At 47.3% G+C, this 22,697-nt stretch overlaps 1 protein-coding gene across 1 annotated transcript in view; it reads right to left on the minus strand.

Moving 5' to 3' along the window:
- The window catches only part of SF3B3 (splicing factor 3b subunit 3), a 28,385-nt gene continuing 6,580 nt past the window's right edge, over window positions 893–22,697 (minus strand). Inside the window, exons 9-26 of the mRNA XM_021408329.1 lie at window positions 21,582–21,747; window positions 21,210–21,305; window positions 20,613–20,685; window positions 15,193–15,344; window positions 14,632–14,787; window positions 14,131–14,286; window positions 13,409–13,552; window positions 12,382–12,504; window positions 10,804–10,958; window positions 9,561–9,735; window positions 8,752–8,957; window positions 7,682–7,838; window positions 6,203–6,328; window positions 4,792–5,004; window positions 3,779–3,877; window positions 3,189–3,332; window positions 2,399–2,503; window positions 893–1,809 (exon numbers count right to left, since the gene is read on the minus strand). Of these exons, the coding sequence (XP_021264004.1) occupies window positions 1,669–1,809; window positions 2,399–2,503; window positions 3,189–3,332; window positions 3,779–3,877; window positions 4,792–5,004; window positions 6,203–6,328; window positions 7,682–7,838; window positions 8,752–8,957; window positions 9,561–9,735; window positions 10,804–10,958; window positions 12,382–12,504; window positions 13,409–13,552; window positions 14,131–14,286; window positions 14,632–14,787; window positions 15,193–15,344; window positions 20,613–20,685; window positions 21,210–21,305; window positions 21,582–21,747 (2,587 nt within the window). The 3' untranslated portion in view covers window positions 893–1,668. The remainder of the gene's footprint in view (window positions 1,810–2,398; window positions 2,504–3,188; window positions 3,333–3,778; window positions 3,878–4,791; window positions 5,005–6,202; window positions 6,329–7,681; window positions 7,839–8,751; window positions 8,958–9,560; window positions 9,736–10,803; window positions 10,959–12,381; window positions 12,505–13,408; window positions 13,553–14,130; window positions 14,287–14,631; window positions 14,788–15,192; window positions 15,345–20,612; window positions 20,686–21,209; window positions 21,306–21,581; window positions 21,748–22,697) is intronic.

Genomic DNA, 22,697 nt, shown 5'->3' on the forward strand with positions numbered 1-22,697 from the left:
CGGCGGGTGCCCCCTGCCCGCGGGGCGAGCGCGGAAAGCAACGGAGGCCCGGCCCCCCCCTCCACCCCGGTCCCGTCCCAGGGATGCGCAGCCATCGGTGGGCTCGGATGGATGACACAGCCCCGCGCAGGGGGACGACGAAGCCCCGAAGGTCTCCTTCTCCCCCCTCCCCACCAGCACCCGAAGGGACATCCCCTCCGCTGGGCGATCTGGCACACGCCGCGCTGACGCCCTGCCCCCTCCCCCCCCCAAAGCCTCTAGGACAGTTTGCACAGGGCCGCCCCGAGGGGGGGGGAAGGAGGCACCGAGCTCAGGTCAGCGCTCCCAGGGAAAGGCGTGGGAAGGAATGCGCGGCCGCCCGCGAGCAGCGCTGGGATTCCCCTGGCACCGCGTCAGGGCCACGGCGGAGCCGCTGCCAAGCGGCCCCGGGCACAGCCCCCGCGTCCCCTCCCGACTCCACGAGCGGGGCTGGAGGAGGAGGAAGGAGCCAGCCTGGCAACCTGAGGGATTTCACCGGCAGCGAGGTCCGCTTCTGCTGCTGCGGGGTGGGAGGAAGCCGTCCGACCGCGTTCCCTGCCCACCGCTGCTGCTGCCCCGGGCACCGCTTCCCAGCATCAACGGCATCCCCGGGCCTGGAGGCGGGCGGGCAGAACGCGAAGCAAAGCACCTCCCGTTCGGAAATAGCCGGCTGCACACAACGGAGCGCGATGCCCTGCAGGCCCCGGGCAGGGGAAGGAGCGGAGACGGCGCAGGGCGGTGGAGGTGAAGGGTGCAGCCCAGCCTCAATCCCTGCCCCCCCATCCTTGAAGCAGAAGAAGGGCACGAAGGACGGGGCAAGAAAGCCCCCAGGGCAGCACAGCTGCTGCGGAGGAGCTGAGCCCCAGAGCCAGACTAGTTAAAAAACAGGCTTTTATTCTTCATGTGCTACTCGGTCACAGCTTGGAGACACTGCTCTTGCCAAAGTTATTATGAAACAAATCAAGTCCCAGACTCAGGCCTTGCTCTTCCCCACCCCCATGAGACAACATTGTACAAAACTCTTATTTACACAGAAAACAGTCAAAAATGGCGAATCCAAAAATCCCTCGCAGTTCAGAAGGAAGCACTGGGGACGAGCATGGCAGCTCACCCTGCCCCAGCCCCACCTCCCCCCCAGGGCTGGTGGAAGCCCCACACCTCTCCCCCCGACTTCTGAAAGGAACCCAGCAGCTCTCCATCAGAACCCAGCTGTTTCCTTTACCAAAAAGCTGGGAAAAACCCCACCTGATCCGACAGCAGCTCAGCCCCCTCGGGCTTTCTGCACGGCCAGGACAAGACACCGTTGGCCTCCCTCAACCTTAAGGGTGAAAGACAACGAGGAGCTGACGGGGCCGTGGGTCAGACCACATCCTTCCTTGGGCAATTCCCAAGAGACATCATCTCTGGGTGGAACCCAGGATAGCACGAGCCTCCATGTAAGCAGGGGGGGATGTGTTGGGAGACCTAATATCAATACTGTGTTTTTTTTTTTTTTTAACCAGAGGAATCGCATTACTTTGAAACATAAACCAAGAGGAGCAAATCAGCATTTAGAAAAAGGGGAAAAAAGCACACATTCCTCCTTCCAACGGCGCTTGGAAGAGTGTCCATAGGAGCCCAGCAAGAAGCTCTGCTCCTGCCAGCCGCTGCTCAGAAAGCGTAGCGCGTGCGGATGTCTTCCAGCTTCTTGGACACCTCGGGTGGGGTCCTGTCCAGCTCTTCGGCCACATTCTTCTGTTTGTTCGGCTCCATGGAGTTGAACTGCTCGCACAGGTCCCCATCGATCACGTTCTGGAGGAGCAAGGAGGAGAGCATTGAATCAACACAACACAGAGGCACTGAACCCTGCCTAAATGAGGAAAAAATGGCAACAAACAGTTTGTTCCCGGGAGATTCTTAATCCCGTCCGGGAAACAAGAGCATGCTCAGTGACCTCATCTGCTGAATAGCAGCAGTTAGCATCAAACTAATTACTGGCCAGCCTGATTAGAGGAGGAGAAACCCAGAAAGCCTTGGCTCAGCTGACAAATCACACAAGGGAAGACGGACCCGACAGGTCGGTGAGCCTCGGCGAGCAGAGGGCGCAGGCACAGTGCAGGGAAGGCTGGAGGCTGCACAAGGAGAGCAAAAAGCAAGCACCATCGGTACAACGTCAGAGGTCTCAGGGCCCACACAGCCTGCAAGTCAGCCTCAAGCTCACCGAGCACCAGCACACCTCTCTGCTTGGACAGAGAGCAGCAGTAGCTCCTACTACCACCAGTCACCGTCAGCAGGCTTTCCCAATGAACAGCAACCGTGACTTGCTTGTGCGCGGCCTCTGAGGTTCCACATCCAGCAGCACGCCTCGTGGGACCAGCTGATCCCAACCACTTGCACCTACCTTCACTGGGAAGTAGTAGGAGCGGAAACTGAGATGGTCTCGTCCACAGAGAGGAGGATGCTCAGATCTTAAGTGCATTTCCACGTGCTGGAAGAAGTCGTGGTCCTGAGGAGGTAAGAAGAGGTAAGAGAACAGCTCGTTACATGCTCTTGCCAGCAGCAAGGCAAAATCAGCCAGCAGCCAGGCACCGCTGCACTGGCTGAACACTGCCCCTAACAACAGCCAAGACTGGTGCTTGTTATCCCCTCCGCAATTCCACGCTGCATGCACCTGCAGCACTAACTAGAGCAACTGTGCCACCTTGGCCAGGATCAGCCCCCAGGAACTGGGGCACACAGCAGCCAGGCAGCACAGAGGTGCAGCTCTTGATGTGCACTGATCCAGGAGGCCAGAGCAAACAGAGCAGAGAACGCTACCTTTGTGACTGGAAGCATCAGTGCCTGATGAATAGGGCTGGCGAGCTACACACTCCTACACAAAGCAGGCTTTATGATCTCGCAGATCATACCAAGTCACCCCAGGGCTGCTTTTCCGAAACGCGAGCAGATTTACAGCAGCAGAGCAACAAGAGAAGCTCATTAACTCCTGCACTGGTTTTGTGAAGAGTTAAAAGCTCCTTCTCTTCCCCCTCGCATCTGAGCCTGCCGCTGAGGCTTTCCTGCAGCCCTCATTTTCACAGACTGCAGAGCCCTAAAGTTACCCTCGAGGGATGCAGCAAATTAACATACTGGATGGGAATGGAAGCACAGAACAGCAGCAGCTCTGCGGCGTTACGATGGGGCTTGCTTACCTCATGGGAAGTAAAAGGAACTAAGATTCCTATTCCCCCTGATAAGGTGGTATAGACCAGAGACTCGGAGCCCCCTGGGATCAGCGTGGTCTTCTGTAATGAAAGCACCGTCTCTCCCACGTGGTAATTCATAATCACTTCAGCCTGAAAGTCAACCACAGAAGCAAGTGTTTTTTTCTTCAGCTCATATAAAAGCATCAGGAGGCTTTGACAGAGGAAAAGCAGAATGAATTCCGCCACCTGCTAGTTCTGAGACTGCTTTCTAAAGAGGAAGTGCCTTCCACCTGTGACCAGATGGCAGAGCTCAGCATGCTGCTGAATAACCCTCCTGAGCTGGACAGATGCATATAATGAGAGAAAGCAGGAAAAGAAAATGAGCATGCTGCTTCAATCAAACCTCACTGAATAGGCATCACTCGTGGTCTCAGACACAGAATTTGGCTCCCAGTGACAACTCATCACCCACTGCACAGTTAGATGTGTAGGAGCAGAACTGCCACATTATCTCACGGACAACACTGCAGAGGATTTGGCAGGAAAGCAGCATGCTCTTTTCCTGCAATAACCACGTGCATCCCATAAACAATTACCTTCTGCGATGCTCCATTCAGAAGCCCCCGGTCCCAGAGAGCTTTGTTGCCAGTGGGATCCTCATCCACCTCGTCATTGGTGTTGGGAGGCAACCTCACCTGTGTTGAAAGAGCAGGAAAGAGTCACAAAGCTGCAGAGAAGTTGCATGTTATCACCTCTGAAGAATCTTTCTGGTCTTTTTGCTCCCGTGGGCTCTACAAGAATCATTTCATACTTGCTGTATCATTGATCTGCCTCTCCAGCAAGGGCTTTGGTGTTAAATAACTGCGTTGTCAAGACCGAAGGCTCAAAAATGTGGACAACAGCTCACGACCAGTCTCTGCCTGGCGTCTGCAGATCAGACTGGCAGGAGGTGCAGCCACACAGCACTGTTCTGAGGGTGCACGCCGCTAATGGAACAGTGGAAGGGTGTGAAGTGAGAAAACCAAAGAGGATTGATTTGCACGTGTTGGCCAAATCCTGCAGGCTTAACGCCTGCCACTGGCTGAACTCTGCACTCTCAAGCACCCGAGCACGCTTCAGAAAAAGATGAAAGTTCTGGCAGAACGACCATCCATTCTTTTCTCCACTGCTGAAAGCCAGCCAAGCGGGAAGTGTCAGCGCTGACAAAGCCAGCTTTCACGAGGAAGTGTCAGAGAAAGCTAAATGGCAGTGCTGAGGGTTAGCCGGGGAAAGTAAGAGTGATAACCCGATGAGAGTTCTCGTGGGCCCCTCCACAGTCCCGAGTTTTATTTCAAGGCTTACTCACAACAAGTCCGGGGGCAACTCTAACGCAAGTTATCGAATGCTTCAGAAATGCAGTATTTTTTGACTTGTTTACTTCAGCTAAATTGATAAAGCACAGCCATCCACTATGACCACAGCTAGTCACCCAGTAAAAAACAAGTGAATGGTACAGGGCGTTGCCTCGAGCTACGCACAGATTCTCATTCTTTTAGGACAAATCATGGGTGTTTTAAGGAAAAATACATCGTGTGTCCAAAAAGTCCCAACTTCTTCAAGGCACACTCACCACACAGATGTTGCCAAATTTGTCTGCTCCGGCCACGGTGTCATAATCCAGGAGAGTTGCTGTCGTGACCCAGCGGGGATAAGTGTCATCAGCAAAGATGATGAGCTGGTTCTCATTCCTTTTGTAGCGCACCCAGATGAAACTCTCCTGGACATCTGAAACTATCACTCTGTGCCCGATGGTTTGGATCCCACAGATGTAGTTGGCAATGTGCTTTTGAGAGAGAGAGAAAGGACAAAACTCGAGTGCTTCCAACAGGGAAGTGTAACCCAACGAGGTGCCACTACCCACCCTAACTCCACCCTTCACCTGAAACAATATTTATTTCTGGGAACTACGTGGCTCCCTGTTTCCCATCATTCCCTCCAACATCACCCATCATTTATGGTATACTATAGCCCCAAGTTAAATATACTGCCAATAAAGGGCCCTTGCGACATAACATCCGCTGCACAGCATTCACAGCCTGTTAAGTAACACCAACATCCAGAGCACAAGTGCTTCTGGCAAACCAGATGTCAGCAGCACTGACTGCTTGTGTCTCCTCACCACTCTCATCGTGAAGGACCCAAAGGATCACAGAAAGGCTTGGGTTGGAAGGGACCTTAAAGATCACCTTGCTCCAACACCCTGCTGTGGGCAGGGCTGCCAACCACTACATCAGGCACTAGATCAGATAGGCTTCAATTTCTCATGCAAGCAAATTTCTCATTTTAAGCAAAAAAAACGCAACAAAAACAAAGAAACACAACTGAAAAAAGCCATTGCCCTACAAGTTTCCAGTCTGCTCATGAGCTCGCTGGAGTTCTGCTGCGCAGTAATGAGCAACTGGCACAGGCTTTGCAACCTGCATGAGAAGGAAGGGCAGGCAATTAGGAGTTATAAGAGCATGCTCTGATACTTCTAAAAGTTTTGGTGCCTTTAGGTCCAAGAAAGATTTTAAGAGAAAAATCCCATTTTCAGGATGCCAGCAATCTTAAGAGGTGCTCAGTTACGCCATCCAGCTTCTGCCCCCAGCCTGCTGACCACTTAACTTAAGAAAACATTTCCAGCATCTGTTATTGTATATCTGGATGAGACCTCCCACATCTGCAGCAGATGGCCACCACATTGACCCTTCAGGGTTCTGTAACTCCTGCACATGTCCACTTAGAGCCTGCACTGAGCTGATGCAGAAAGGAAAATGCAACACTACAATCTGAAGGGTGAGAGGAAAACAGCAGCCCAGCCAGAGCTGCTAATGCTGCTGTGTGTAGACACAGGCAGCACACTCTAGCAAGGCACAGGTGCAGCACTGAAGCCTAAGTGCACACACCTGGGCTGGAGCAGCAGCTAAACCCTTGCTTCACTCATGTTGTAAGGCACCACTCGCCCCGAGTTAGCTGCCATAGTGAAGAACATAAGCCAGTACCTTATTCTCACACTTCCGAAGCAGCTTCTTCTTGCCCAGGTCATACACACGCAGCAGCTTTCCAACTCCAATTAGGACTCTACCTTGGAACGGGGCGATGGCTGCAGGAACCTCCTCCACAGGGGTCTAGAGAGAGTTGGAAGAGGAAGACTGTGAGACACTGTTAACAGAGCTAATCTCACACCAAGCTTCACAATAGATTCAAGCTAAGGGCTCGCCTGAAGCTCGCTGGCCTGTGCCAAGGCTGTCTGTGGCTAATCACAATCCTTTTCTACAGGTAGGGCAAAAGGTCAGTCCTCTGTAGGCCCTTCAACACCAGCACAAACCACACGTGGTGCTAACAGAGCTCTGCGAAGTACAGACAGTGTGCTTCTGGCAGCACACCTCAATGGAAGTGTTACACAGCTGCAAGTACCCCATGTGAGGCAGGCAGCAAAGGAAGACAAAGACCCTGTTGCCTCTGTTCTTCCTTCTGCTTTATCCCCAAAAGGAAGGAGTTTATACTTTGCCTAAATCCATTCAGAAGCCTTTCAAAACAGAGGCATGACTAGCTCATCATCTGCCACAGAAGCTCTGAAGCTGTCACTGAATCAACTTCAGTTCCAGTAACCAGGGCTGAAAAGTCTCCTACCAGTACTTCATAATCAGTCCAAAAGGATCAGCCACAGCAGAGAAAGTGAATGGGCAGAGCTTGGCAGTGTTCCCAGCTTGGCTGCACTGGTTAAGAGAAGTTACTTCACTCAATCAGATCTGTCACCTCCAACGTGGGTGTTGAATGGCAGCAGAAAGGGCCCTGGTCCAGCACAGAACCCACTCACTGCACCAGGACTGTAGGAAGTGAAGGAAACCACAACATTCCTTTCCATGTGCTCATCTGCTCATACCTCCACCATGCTGGCAGCACATGGGAAGAAGATCAGAATTTTGTTTAAACACAGTTCTGCTGAAAGCTTTGATAAAGCTCCAGGGACCTCTAAACCAAGTTGGTCACAGGCGACCAGTGCTTCCTACACACAACCAAAGCAGCCTCAGAGGAAAGATGACAGCTTCATGTGGCCAGCACAGGACTGAGAGCCTCAGCACCAGGGCTCAAGTGATCCAAGTATGAACTGGCTCTGCAAACAAGTGCTCAGAGCAGCTCTCCTAATTCATGTTCCGAAGTGGAAAGAGCTGTTTCTTTCCCCTCCTTAACGGAGTCATGAGAAACACTGCTCCTTTCTCATTTACCCATTAGACAGACAAGATATGGCTACAACTACTGTGACTCTTGGGATGTCCACCCAATTCTCAGAGCTGCAAAAGATGTCCCACATTATTTTGGGGAAGGCAGCTTATTTTCTTCCAGGCTGCTTCCTATGTTTAACATCTGCATGATCATCTTGCTGAGGACTCAGTACTGCGATGTTACCACAGCATTCAAGGTGAACTGACACCTGTTACAATTCAGTCATCCCAAAAGGCCTTTTCCCCGCCTCTCACCTTGTGCAGAAACTCCAGCTTCTCACCACCATTCACCAGCTTGTAGGTGTAGACAAAGCCCCCAGCAACAGAGCGTGGGTTCAGAATCAAGTCTTTAGCAACTCCCACCAGCACATACCAGTCCTCGCCAGTGTTGGAGAAGCGGCACACAGCCACGCTGGGGATGAGAAGACACACCAGGAGATCAGTGTGACCACGACACAAACCAGAACAAGCACACAGGTGATTCCCTGGCAGCATAGCCTGCACCTACCCAGGCACAGCTTCAGCCTTCCAGCACTGAAATGATTTTCAGAAGTCATTTTTCCTCCCTGCAGCTATGTCTAAAGCAGGTACCTTCATTCTTCCACACTCCACAAGTAAAATGTGCTCCTGCTGTCACATATGCTTAAAACATTACTTCTATGCTTTGCTAAGCAGTGTCCAACCAATGTGCAAAGCCTCACTCAAAGCTGTTTTTCCAAAGACTGTTCCCATTTGGACTGTCCCTAGGACTTTCCCCATCTCCCACTGTTATTTCCTGCCTGGTGCTCTGTCACACTGGGAATCCTGGACAAAACAGGAAAGAGTCAATCTTTTGGGCTACCGTGGCCTAACTCCACTCCACTCACCGAGGCACTTGTTATTCTTCACGGTTATTGTGCTGGCCTGCCCCCACAGCTTCTCTAACATTTCCTCTAACATTTCCTTTCTATTAAGTCTATGCTCAGTTTATGGGGATGAGAAGAGGAAGGGAGAGAGAGCAACACATCGTCATGTTCCCAGATCTCTTATCTTTTATTTATATCCGAGTGTTGTTCTTTAAGCACAAACATTTGGAGAGATACACCAGCTCTTAAGGGTCACATGCAGACAGATCAGGACAGGATGGGAAGGAAAGGCAAGACAAAAGCTTGAAGCATGGGGCAATCACTTCCAGGATTTAACCTGGCCTCCCAATAACACGTGCATCTGGATTTCAACTCTCAGTAACAGCTGAGGAAAACAAGGAGATTAAAAAGAAAACCCACAACCACACACCTAAGACTCATCAACAGTAGAGCTTTCTTGCTGTGTCTGGCACTACTTACCTGAAGGCAGCTTCATTCTGCTCTAGCTGGACCAGATCTAATGTATTTCCCTGGATGGGGTTCATCACCCTGATAACAGAGGCCCACTGTCCATTCCCTGCCTTTGGAGCACCGAAGATGGATTCAGGGAGATTCTCGTTCAGAAAGGCTGCAGCCATCTCCGCAGCCAGCTCCCTCTCATCTTCACCCGCAGCCTCCACCATTTCCTATGGCACATTAAAGGACAGGGGAAAAAAAAAAACAGCTCAGAGGATTTCCTTTCCAGACATGCCAATGCTCTTCTCCTAAGCTCAGGTATTCCAGAGCAGGGTATGGCTTGGGAAGACATAACCACAAAGCTTCCATCTGCCCTGTGCTTATTCCCCCAATAAATCTCTGCAGCTCAGAGCACAGCACTGTCAGCTCTTCTCTGCCCAAGAGGTAGTTGTCTGGAGAGCTATTTCTCCAAAGCAAGAACTCTGGAAACAGCATTGAGCAAACTGAAGATAATAACCCACTGAAATCCAAACATCCTCAAAGAATCAGAGAAAACCCAGAGGATGGTGTTACACAAGCAGGACTGATCCGCGATGGGCAAGATTTTAAAGCCTGCTGTAACAACACCCAAAGAAAAGAACACCAGAAGTACTGCATTCTTCCAAAATTTAACTGTTGAGGCAGATTTTCACCCATTTCAGTCCCTGCACTCAGATAGAGCACAAAAGCTGTCAGACAATGGCAGCTGGGAACTAGTGAACAAGCGAGGATTTCCAGCAATTTAAGTCACCTCTAGAGAACACACATGTGTACGTATCCCCCACCCCAATTACCTCAGCCATTTGTTGCTTCCTTTGTGCTTTGGTGGCCTCAGTGTAAGCATTGTGGTCTGTCTCAATGATAATCAGGTTGTTGCTCTCGGGGTGAATGACAAATTTTCGAGGCGTGTACTGCAATGGGAAGGCAACCTGGTTGAAGACTGCTCCCAGCTTCTCCAGTGCCAAAATCCTGGCGGACAAAGACGCAACAAACATTCAGCACAGTCCAGAAGCAACCACCCAAAAGAAAAAGGACAGCGTTGAGCTTTAGGTCTGAGAAACTGGCTAGCACTGAAACCCTGCCTTTCTCAGGCCAGGCAGCCACTAGCAAATAGCTCAAAGGAGAAAGGTGCAACTAGCAGCTTAAATGAGAGTCTGTGCAGGTGTGCTCTGCAGCAGGGGTTCTTGACTCCAGGGCCCTCACTGTCCCATGGTGCACTCCAAAAACCTGTCCCTTTCGGACACACATCTGCGATGTTGAAGCAAGTATATCCCAAAAGGAACAAAGTGCACATTAGGCGAACACGTCGCCTGAACCTAAATGTGACAATGACTTTGTCTGACATGTTACCAAGCACTCCTCAGAGACACTTCAGTTACAACAGTATGAAAAATGCCAGTGCCTGACTGGCTGGTCTTTCTTCTGTGCTTGCCAGCTGAAATGCCAGTTCTTCTGGCATTTCGTGACTGAAACCCACAAGTCTCTCCAGGAAGAATGACTCCTTTAAAAACAATGAATGCTGAAATCCTTCAGCAAGGACAGATATGAAAAAAGGGCCTGTTCAAATGCACAAAAGCAGAGCTCCTGCATTTGTGTTCCCTCATTATTTTCATTTATCCTTTCTTATACCTCTTTAAGCTGTAATTTAAAAATCACAACAAATAAGTCCCTGTCATGCCTCTGATTTCTTAGATCACATGCCCTATTTTCTGCAAAGTAGCCATTCGTATCACAAGCTTTCCTAATACACAACATGTTTACAGTCTTTAACAGCTTCCCTCCCTAAGGATAAGATAACTTAATGGTTACTTGGACTACACTTGTTACTTTAAAAAGCTACAAAACACAAATCAGAGAAGCGCACCACGCTATTTCTTTCTGACAGCCATAATACAATATCAAAAAAGACACCCCTCTCAATTCTTAGGTAAGTCACTTTGCCTCTTTCTTACTGAATGTCTCATGGGAATTCACCACCCTCTCCCCTGCCTGGCAACCTTGGCCCAGCAGTGCTGGTGCTCCCCCATCACTTCTCACCTCAGTGTGTTTGTGGAGATGGCGACGATGCCCTCCGGGCACTGCTCAGACGCAAAACCAGACGCAAACTCCAGTGTCTCATAAGACAGGGGAGTCAGGTGGAAACGTGACTGATACGAGTAACTGAGCCAAGAACGGCTTGACATGGCCAGCACCTGGGAAAGACACATCACAGCAAGGTTAGCACCTCTGGGGGAGGGAGCAAGTTCACTCTTTGCAATAGGAATGGCTGCACATGAACAAACAGCGCAGCAACCGGATTCTTCCCCTGCTACAAAAAGGAAATTCTTGAGGCTGGACTCTATCCAACTGAGGGCATGCCTTCAGAAATACCACTTGCTTTCAAGGGAAAATTTCATCTGGAAATTGTGTACAAAGAGGAACTTTAAAGCACTATCAAGTCAATGGACGCAAACTTCGGCACAGTAAGAACTATTTAATCTGTAAAAGCCAAGATCCTTCAATTTTTTTTTTTTTTAACCAATAGCATCTTATAATAGGAACAGGTTTTATAAAACAAATATTTGCAGCTTCATCACAATCTAAGGGCCACAGCACTCTGCTGTAGAGTTTAAGAAAAACTTACATCAATAAAATAAATCACTAGCTTATTTTCAACCAGTGAAGGGAAACAAAGCAGACAGACTTCCAATGCTTCAGGTTCATACATCTGTCTAACTCAACTTCAGTGTAACTCTACTTTCTGCTGGCAAAAACAGGAACGATAATGAAACACTGCCAGGCTACTCCAAGCCAAACACTGACCGGCCACAAGCAATGTTTTTCTCTCCCCATGCTATCGGACAAGGAATTAAGGCTGGTCTCAAATGCAGAAAAGCAGTCAGTTGTTCTACAGGCGTATGTTCTCCTTAGTGCTGCAAAGCACCTCATCTTCAACTTAGAGCTGGCAGGCTGGCAGCAACAAGTCAGAGATTCACTCAGCTTACCAAACGTTGAAGCAGAGCTCAGATTGCCAGCTCCAGCCCCCTGTGCCAACATTTCTCAACCCTGAAGGTGTTATCCAAAGATGAGTCAAGCAGGGGGTGGCTGATCTCCCCAGTGTCACATCAGAACAGCTAATAAAAGGCACTTCCGATGAAACATGTTCTCCCCTCCATGCCAAATCCTACAAATATTTTCCTTGAACCATGCACGATAACTTTCTTGACCCTGGCTAGAAAGGAGACGGCCATGAACTGCATCAAGTGGTCAAGAACCACGGGGCTCCTTCAGTCTGTTAACTGGAGCAGGCAAGGTGAGTTTCTTCAGTGACTCTGTGCCAAAGAAACTGCGCAGAACTTTCCAGATAAGCTGAAAATACAGCCTCCAGGTCAGATGAGGCAGGGCAGCACTACACATTACTTCCTCAGAAGTACGGGGAATACTGACAAGAACGAGGCTGCTTGTGAAAGAGCAAGCTGTGAGGCAGGCGGCTCCATAATTAAGTCATTCTGCTTCCCACCCTTACCCAGAGCTGGGCTGCAAGGACACTTCCTCACCCAGCCCACCAATAAAGGAAAGCGGGATGCTGCACCTGGGGGCTGGATCCACACCCCTCCCCAGAGATTTCTCACTCACCGCTTCTTGGCCTTGCATTCGGACTCGGAAGAGTTTCACAGGCCGGGAGCCCAGGTACCTGGTCCTGGTATCGGAAAGATCACCCGTAACCGGATCCAGGACAGTTCTCAGCAGCACACCATTCTTGAGATCAGTAAATAAGAAAGTTAGGTCATGATTACAGATAAGAAATAGCTAAATAAGCCTGTATGCTATTCAAAACAGAAGAGAGAATTTCTGAAGAATGAGGCTTTTGTTTATCTAGCTTCTGATACAATTCCCTCTACAATTACTCTCTATCTAAATTGGCTCTTAATATTACAAACCATAACTCCTGCATACACCAAGGGGCAGAAAGGAATTAGTTTTAGAAATATAAAATAAAAAAGAGACACTGGGAAGTTTGCTACATCACAAAAGCCACAAAAGAACTTGAGGACTGACGCCATTTCCTAATCCCTCTTGCTACAAAGCATCTACCCAAAATAAAAATAAAAAAAAAAACAAACATGCTGCTTAAGTGTGCATTCTGACAAGAAACTTGAGACTGTTCCGATTATTTTTACCACATGTTGAATTGTCAAAACAACATTTTTGGTTAAGGATCACAGAGTCTGTACTGCATGCAACAAAAACCATGCAGGAACAAACTTATTAGAGCAGAGCCTGCAGCTGAGGGCAATCACTCCTCTGATTCTCTGCCCTACAGGCAGTTTCTGAAGAACTGGTCAACAACATTTCACCCCCAAATTTTTAGAACTTGTCGTCCTTCTGGAAGAGGAAAATAATTATTTGCCCTACACGATGTCTGAGAGAATATGCTGTCTTTTGACTAGTCTTCAGTCCAGGAATGTATGGGGAAACTTGCATTTCTGCTAAGTCACACGGTGAATTCCCCAGTTACAGTTGTTAAGCATGTTGTAACAAGGAGGGAACAATTAGGCTTTGTGCTGCTGCACTGTACGATGACACGGCTACCTGAGCAATCTGTCTTTCAAGCGAAAGCTCACCAAGGCACACCTGTCAGAGCTAAGCAGACACCTCTCACCTGCAGTCCAATGTTCAGGTAGAGAAAGCCAATGGAGCCTCTCTCCCCCAGCTCGTCCTGTTTCTCGGTGCCACCCATCTCCACAATACACAGCGACTCGGGCTGTGCAGGAAGGGCCTGCATACTCAGCGGCTGCAAGCAGTCCTGTGGGACACAGAAGCATTCGTTACAGAAAGAAGGGTAAGAAAAGTCACAGCAGATGCTGGCTCTATGAATCTAAGGAATGGCAACAACCCTGGGATCTGTGGAAGACTAGCTGGATCCTTTCAAATTGTCCTGGAATACTTTGCTCAGGTTTCTCCATGCTAAATTACTGCAAAGTTTGCATTACTTCAGTCATCCCTTGAACACTGATCTGCTGCAGGCAGAGAAATGATGATGCTGTTTTGCTGCTAACTTGCTTGCTGAATGGGTTTATTTCTACTAAAGGTAGAAACAGTGAGATGGAAAAAAAAACAAAAAGCGGAAAATGCTTTTCTATCTTATCATCTAAACTCCCAGACATGAGTAAGACTAGATAAAACTAGGGAATCTGTTTCTGGTTAGGATCAAGGGCCACAGTTCCTGTCAGCTATGCAGAGGAGAAAAGCCATACAAGCTATTCCTTCCTGGTCACCCACTCAAATGTGGAAAGATAGCACGCACAGCCCAGCTCTGGAGCGCTCTTCTGAACATTCCAAGCCAGAGGAAGAGGCAGAGGCAAAACCAGAACAGCTACTCACCGAAGGGTCAAGGGAAATAATCCTGACAGTGTTGTCCACCAGCCCAACAGCAAGGAACCGGGAGCGCTGCTCCCCAGGTGGAACATTGGCCAAACTCATGCAAACTACATCGGCCGACATCTCCTTTCTTTCAGTGTACTCATTCAGCTGTCCTGACTGAGACAGAAAAACACAAGAGACTCGTTAACTAGGTAACGGAGCAGACCAGCACCAAAATGTCTCTCCAAACATTTTTTGTATATTTGTTTTTAAGACAGCGTTTTTATTTTATTTATAGCCTTGTTTCAGCTACAGTTCAAATAACCAGAATAGTAGCAGGGAAGTTTGTGACTTCCAACCTCAATCATCTAACTCAGACACAGTCCAGATTTCATGGACTCATTCTAGAAGGACTCTTCACTACAAAATTCTTTTCTGCAGGTTTGATCAAGGATCAGCATCTGCCAGGCCCCATAATCTGCACTGTTCTTCTAAGCTCCTTCACAACACTAATGCACGTACCGGGTCCATCTCAAAATAAACCAGCTCTCCTCCAGTCAGTGCTATCACTACTTGTCTCTGGTTCACAGCACATTTTACAATGGTTTTCTTCCCTGGAGTCTTCCATTCGTTTACCCTCTTATCTGCTCGGATGTGCCGGATGCCATCTGGGTACACCTGAAGGAAAAAAGATCACATCCACTGCTGTATTTACCATCCCCTCCCAGCTTCCACTTTAGTTTTGATTCTGACACAAAAGCCAAAAGCAAGCATCACTCTTGGCAGCACTGACCTATTAGCAATGCAACAGAATGAACTAGGACAAAGCCACTCGCCAGCTGGAAGAGTTTTGTCTTTGAACTGCAGTAAAGAACTACTGAGTGCACACTGAGGGAGCTTAGAGCATTCTCAGCTGGTCCAGTTTAACTAACAGGTCAGAGAAAAGGGCAAGGTCAAGTGTCATTCTCTACCAATCCACACCTTTTGACATGACATGTGATGTACTACAATAGAAAGCACAGCTGTGCAGCAAGCAGCCACTGGCAAATGTATGTGGACATGCCAGAAGCAGCTTTCCATTACCTGTACCAAGGCATCATCCCCCAGAAGAGAGCAGGACAAGGTGGGTGTAGTACCCAGGAATCCGGAGTCAGTCACTTCTTCTACAGTCTCTCCGATAGACAGCACCAGTGTGGCATTTACGAAGGACACAATGATATAGGCATCAAACTCATCTGGTCAAGGGAGACAGGGGGAAAAAAAAAAAAAGGCTGCTGATTAAATAAATGCAAGGCCTCCCACTGAAATTAACAGTCTGATGCATGTCTAGCAGCTGCTCTTCAGCAGAATTCCTGTGATAATTACATCTGCTGGCAATATTGTGCAAGTTCGTCCTAGGACACCCTGTGCAAAAGTCACCACTGCTTGACTCCAAACAACGCAAGACTGAGCCAGGGGAATTGAATGATGATCTAGATACAGAGTCAATTCCTGATGATCTGGAATCTGGCAAGCAACCTCCTGCCTACTCTTTTCTTTTTTTTTTTTTTCTTTCAAGGACAGCACAGGGGTCTAAAGCCTTTACAACACTTGCCCCACCTCACACAAGGAAACGCATCCAGATTTAACAGCCAGCGAAGGCGAATGAAACACTCAACTCCAGTAAGCCAAAACAGATGGAATCTATTTGAAGAAACAGCACCACGGATGCTATGAAGAGGAGTCTGCAAGACCACATCTCTATCCTCTATCCACGTAATAAAAGGCTGAAGACAACTCGAGTAGAGGAGCTCAGGGCTAGCCTGCTCTACCCTCACCCAGAAGTTCAATTAGCTTTCATTCACACAGCTTCCATATAAACTCCCAGGATGAGAACCAATTACATTTTTAAGACAGAGCAAGCATTGACCTTCACTGCTACCAAAATAAGCAACAGCACTGCAGCTATTATCTCCAGTGCTGGCTTCTCTCAAAGGAGACAGCTTGGGAGAGTCCAGTAGCTTGGACATGGAAGAGCTCTGCTAACAAAAATAGATTTAATAGCTCACATGGAAGTAAGGAAACTTTATGGGAAACGGGTAGGACGGGGTAGTAGGACAGGGGAAAGGAAATGCTCTGGTCCACTACTGTCATTTTCATTCTGCCAAAAGTGAGAGGCATTAAAGAGAGAGAGAGAGAAGAGAGCCTCATTAAAACAGAACGAAAGTAGCAGGAACAATGAAGCCTGTCGGGAAATGGAGCCAGGAGTCTCAACGGAGAAATAAAATTGTCTCAAAGCAGCTACTTCACTTCTGATGCTGTTGCCATGCAAGTGCTATTTCTTCAAAAGGAGCAATTTCCCATTTTAACCCAAATCAACCCAGAGCTCAGACCTATGCATTGCAGCACAAGAGAATAAGCAGAGGTGAGGCTAAGAGAGAGCTGCCCAGCTCTGGCCCTTCAGCAGCGCCTGACCATGATTAGTACACACGGCAGACAAGGAGCAGTGGTTAATGAACCTCCAAGTACCTGAAGAAAGTGGGGAGCTCTCACTGGGATGAATACAGGATCCCAGCAAATAACACACAACACCTTAAAAGAAGTCGAATTAGGTTAACTGAAACAAGTGCTTCAGGAATAGATTGTTTTCTTACCCGCCCTGCATAGAGAAAGGTTGCCAAATCTGCTGTGTCATATTTATAACACAGTTCTTACGTACAGCTGAAAATATGCAAGTAACATCTGGTACACAGGCCACAGCTCTGATCAAACTGAGGAGCTCTGTGCTGCTAAAGCAATTCCAGCGATGCCCCATGGCATGAACTCCATTACGACCCACTAAGCAACCACGGCCCCAGAAATACAACATGCTCCCAAAGTGCACCAACAGGAGCAGGTCTGTGTCAGGAAATCAGGAAACAAGACCTGAACCTGTACACAGAAACTCATTAGCAAGGCCAACTATTTAAACACTTGGCTTAGCAGAAGAATTCTTCTAAGATTAACAGCAGATGGTAAGAGTTCAGTAAGATGCGCACTGTTACACAGTCTATTTTCCACACTAAATAAGAGCTTCTCCTAAATCTTGCATGCATTTTTCAACACTAGAAGCCTACAAGAATTCCTTGACTGCTTTAACTAGACTCTAGCAGTTCCCTGACTTTTAATTCATAAATATCTTGTAGACAGGATGTGCTAAAAATTCCATCTCAAAGACCATCATCACTTTCCAAACTTCTTGAGAGCTGCTCCTTTCTCCCTGGAGGCTGTCATTCTCACGATAAACCACCACGTCCCAGCTGGAGGCTTAGCCATGTGATTTGGAGCAGGACAAAGAACTCCCATTTGAAAGCGAAACAGATTCCCTTAGTCCTACTCCAAACAAAACTCGTTCTTACCTCTTAAGACTTCTAGCTCTTTCTTTTCATTGGTTTGGTTACATTAGAGCGTGTCTTTAATTCTGTGTCAGTAATAGTGACAAGTGCATTTTTGCTCAAAGTCCAGTAGTGCTTAATGCCTCTCTGCTGGAGCTTTTGAAATACAGGGTTTGATTTACCAGAATGAAGGCAGTGAATAAGATGCATTCATCCAGATACAAACAATGCAATTTCGCTTTAGAAAACTGCCTAGATGAAATTAAGAAGACTAAATCCCAGGGGCACGCTGAGTATTCTCAGTCAGAAAAAGAACTATCTATTTTAATATGAAGACATCTACTTAGCTCCCTGCAATCCCAAGCATAACATCAGGCTGCCCAGAGTTCTGAACAGATAAGACATTATTTTGTGCGCAGACACAGACTTCAGAGATGTTCATTACTGTTCTAATTGCTCCAGTTAGCTCCTTTCAGCTAGCAACAGAGACGTTTTAAAGACTCTGAAGAACCACAGCTGGACTCATTCTCCCGTGCCTTCATTACAAGTTTTCTGCAGCTTCGTGTACACGTCAGGATCAGTTATATAAACACTGCATTTCAGCCCATGAACGTTACACTACCATCCTTTTTGCTACTTGTCATGAATTCAGTTGGAGTCAGTCCATGAAAATTCCATTATGAGAAGCCAGTCCACACCCGGATACAGGTTTGCACTTGAATTTGCACTGATGCAAATACAGCCACCACTAGTTAAGACAGGCTCAGTGGACAAAGAGATGAGCAGCGACAAAGTTCAGGATTACTCTCACTTCAAAGATACTGATGGATGACACCACATTTCTCTAGGCTTCTGTTTACTACTGCATGGAGACTGCAGCTGTGACTCACTGCCCATCGCTTCTTGTGCGAGAGGCATCAGGCAGTGACTACAGACTGTTAGGACTCAGCTTATATCCGTCTCCACTGCAAAGCACACAGCCATCTAGCTCACAATCCTCCATACCCTAATGCAAAAAAGGGTTCGGCCCAAATTTCGTGCGCTTCTCTGTTTGATGGGCAGCCACGTACCACAACCACAGGGTTATGCCAGCAACCGTGCCAGCAATACCTACGGGTGCTTCAGGCACACTTATGAGGGGAAAAAAGCCAACAAAGTGGCTGGGAGCTGATCCTCAGTCTAGAAGGGGAGCTGAAAGCACTCTTGAAACGTGGACCTCTGATTTCTGCAAGAACCAACCATTCCGCAGAGATAAAATCAATTATTTTGTTCCTTGGAGATCCTGAGACAGAACGGAAGTTATTTCTACTCCTCAGATACTGAAGTACAAACACAACCATCTCCAACTACAGGACAGCTTCCAGAATTCATTTACTGAAAAGCTTAGCACAGAAGTAGCCCCGTGATTTTGGGATTCTCTGTGGTTAACCTGTGGGACAGCTCAGTAACCCCTAGCAGTATGTACACACCTGTGGTGATCAGCACCTCCACCACCAGCCACCTGTGGAAGAAAAAAAGAGGCTTGGTATTGGTAGTGTGTATCACCACGTACCAGCCAGGGTTAGTATTTGCTTTGAAGGCTGCAAGCTTGTATGTGTCTTAGAGAGGCCTCGCAGCACGAGCATGCTGAGGCATTGAAAGAGAGCCAGGCAACTCGATGCTGCAAACTGAACACTCAAAAAAATAGCACTTGTGCAGTTTCAGGATTAGACAGTTGTCTGAAGGGGTCCTGCAGTCTTTCTAATTACAAAACACTGGCTGTGAATTCTAGAGTTGTAACCTGGGGATTGGTTTTATGGAACTTTATATCCAGAAAGTACCAGAGGTCACAACTGCAACAGATTCCAGTCCTTCTGAAATCACTGAGATCCTCATGCTGAAACTCTGAGAATTTGGTGGGAAGAAAAAAGAGGGGGTAGTGAGGTTAGTCATGGTCCTCCGTCTCCTGAAAGTCAAAGTCATCCTCTGGAGCCCCAACAGAAAAGGTTTTAAAATTCTAAAATGATGCTAGAAGCCTCAGTCTTTTAAAGGAAGAGAATGTTACCTAGTTCTTTACCAGGACTGGAGCATGGATTTGCCTCTTAACAAAATGAAATGCCTCTTCTAAAGAAAAACACATGGTTTGGATAGGAACTGTGGAAATATTTTCCTCTGTTCCTTTTTATTTCTGGGGAACATGCGGGAACTTCCCGCTTAGAGCAAGCTAAGCTCTTTCCATGCTGCTCAGGCAGTTCTTGAGTCTCAGAACATCAGTACAGAAATCAAAGACAGGTCTCAAATGACAAGGTAAATCCCACAGCAATGTCTGAAATTTCCACAGGGTTACAGCCTCCCTGGAAGACACACTACTCTAAGACCGCTTAAAAATAAGAAACCATGTCAACACAGAAGGCTGAGGTCCACTGCAACAATCTGACATTTCTACTCGGTGCATAAAACTACAGCAAGTCTTTCCAAGATGTGCACTGCCTCAGAAATAATTACGGAGATTTATCACTACTAGGTAGCTTCATTTTAGGCTTTTTAGATATTTCTGAGGACTTGTTCTCACCTCCAATAGAAGGGGAGTACATTTCCTCTCATCTTTTGCAAGGCAAACTCGTTATCTGAGATCAGAAAAAAAAAAACCCAAAAAACCCACAACCCAGTACATTTTGCCAATTTCAATTACTGAACTTCCTGGAAGGAGCAGCACCCTCTACCCTGCCGGGTTTTTGAACAGGCAGTGTGCCCCAGTCCAAACAGACTGTTTTATTTACAGATATGCATGGAGGGAAGTAATAAAGTAGATACTGCTGCTGATTTATCTGTTTTTTTTTCCCATAATTTTTATCCCACTCTCTCACAAAGAGCTGATTATTGCAGTTGTCAACACATATGAAGAATAGCAAGTACGCTCCAACAAAAAGCATAATCGCTGCCTACAAATGTCAGAGCAAAACCTTACGGGAACTGGGAAACGAGAAGTTCAGCAGCTTCAGGCTGTGAATGCACAGCTGACGCAGCACACTGCGTGATGGATGCAGCTGTGAGCAGTTTCTTTGTCAAATGGAAGCATGACAATTCTAGGGGACCAGAGGGTGGCTTCAAAGTACAAACAGGTGGCTGCAAAACACCCACTTCCCTGAGCTTAAGGAAAATACTGTGTACCTTCAACGTGTCTCCTCACAGTCCATACAGCGTTGGGGTTACCGGGCAGCTCTGAGACGGCCATTTCAGATACCTAAAAGAAAACAGGAACCAGGTTCTTTTGACAACAGATGTTTAGGCTTGCAACTGTAATAAATAATCAGCAGTTTTTAAGCTTTCTCACAACTGGACAGGAAAGCTAAAAAATTCCTCATTCTGATGCTCTCTCCCCTGTGCCAGATGTGCAAGGGGGTAGAATACATTCAGCGGCGCTATTGCAACATTAGAGCTCCAGCGGAACAGCTTTAAAGCAAGGTCACCCGCCCCCAGCAAACAGATCAGCAGCAGCTGGCAAAGACACTGGGAGAGATCCAATTCAATACACTCAAGCATTAGAGATAAAATGCAGGTGGTTTAGAATCAATAAAAAAAAGCCTTTGAGCTTATAAAAGCAAACAGCACGGTCCGTCCTATTTCCAGAGCACAAACCTAGAAAGTTACTCTCCTGCCAGACAACAGCAAAAGAAGAATCCTTTCATCAGAGCACCCTTATTGCCTGGATTGTCTCCCATATTCCTTGCCCCTCAAGCTGTTTTTCTAATGTGTTGGAAGGTTTACCTCAAGTCCATGCCTTAGAACTCTCAGAGATGACCGCGGGCCCCGACCACAGGCCACATACAGCTGGGGTGTGTCCTCATTGGCCAGATCTGCTATCTGCATGGAAGAAGATAAAATAAAACTGAGCCATAGGAAGAGAACAGAACAGGTAACAGTCTTAAGCAGCTGGCTGAGGATTCAGCAGACCAGCTTTTCTATTAGCACTGAGTATAAAGCAGCATTTCTGGAAAACTAGGATAACACATCTTTGCTAACTCTGCTTACACACAAATACTCTGCAGGTAGGCATGGAAAAACAGTCATGCATCTATAATCAATCCTTTAAGTGAGAGGGGCCTACGAATGGAAGGGAGTGTGATGATAGCAACCTACCTGACAGCACAGAATAGGGGACAAACTGTCCAGTTCATCCACCAGCACCAGGTTTTTGAGAGGTCGTGGCTGAAAAAAGAATGTATCTCCTTCCTCAAGAGGCATGGCAGAAGAGAACTCTGGTTCCTCATCATCGTCACCCAGGTGAGCTATCTGGTACAGGTAACTTGAGATAAAAAGTGAGAGAAACAGCTTGTTCAGTTCAAAGAGCATGCAGCCTTCTCTAATGAGGCTTAGCTAAATATTCAGCAGGATGGAGGGAAATCCTTCCCTATATTATACATTTAGTAAAATTTAGCCCTAGGAATTGTTTTCTTCATTACAAGAAAGTGTTACATGGGAATCAGATGCTTACTAAAAAGAAATAACTAAAATCGAAGTCTCACTGGTAGCTGTCATTGGCAAGGTATGGCAGAGTTTCAGTGTTTTCTGTTTACCTTTGAGCCCCTGAGATACTCTAGTGTTAGAGCCAAAGCACTGACAGCTGAGGCCACAAGCAAGGCCAAGGAATAAAGCTGCAACTCCAGTTACGTATTTTATTGGCATATTCTCATCTCATTATTCTTAACCCCACTCCCCATTCCACTTTACGACCCTGAATAACAAAACAATCAAGTTGAACTTCAGAGGAAAAAAGAAATCCAGACAGACCAATTTATTCTTGTTTTTAATAATGCTCAAATTAATATGTCTTCCCCAAAAGCTTGCTTTATACAGTGGAATTCAGATTCACTCTGCTAAAACTGGTTGGAACTCCCCCAGGTGGCTGACTCGGCAGACACAGGCAGAAGAGTATTAATCTCCATTCCTGTGAACATACAGCTGTAAAGCCATGTTCAAAGGCACACAAAGACTTTCTGGAATCTCTGAAGTATTCCACGCCCCTGAATAGGAAAACAGAAGGTCCTCAAGAATACTTCTATTAAGAAAAGGACCGTATAACTACTGATAAAAAAACCCTGCCAACTCCTGAGTGTGCTGCTACATTTTGAGAGATTGTGTAGTACACATACAAGTTCAATGAAAATCGAACTCATTAACCATCAGGACACGACTGATCCTACCTAAAATGGAAGCGCCCAATTCTTCCTATTGCAAAAGCACATCATCTTTTGT

The sequence above is a fragment of the Numida meleagris genome, chromosome 10, assembly GCF_002078875.1.
Source record: "Numida meleagris isolate 19003 breed g44 Domestic line chromosome 10, NumMel1.0, whole genome shotgun sequence".
In the NCBI taxonomy this organism is placed as follows: domain Eukaryota; kingdom Metazoa; phylum Chordata; class Aves; order Galliformes; family Numididae; genus Numida; species Numida meleagris.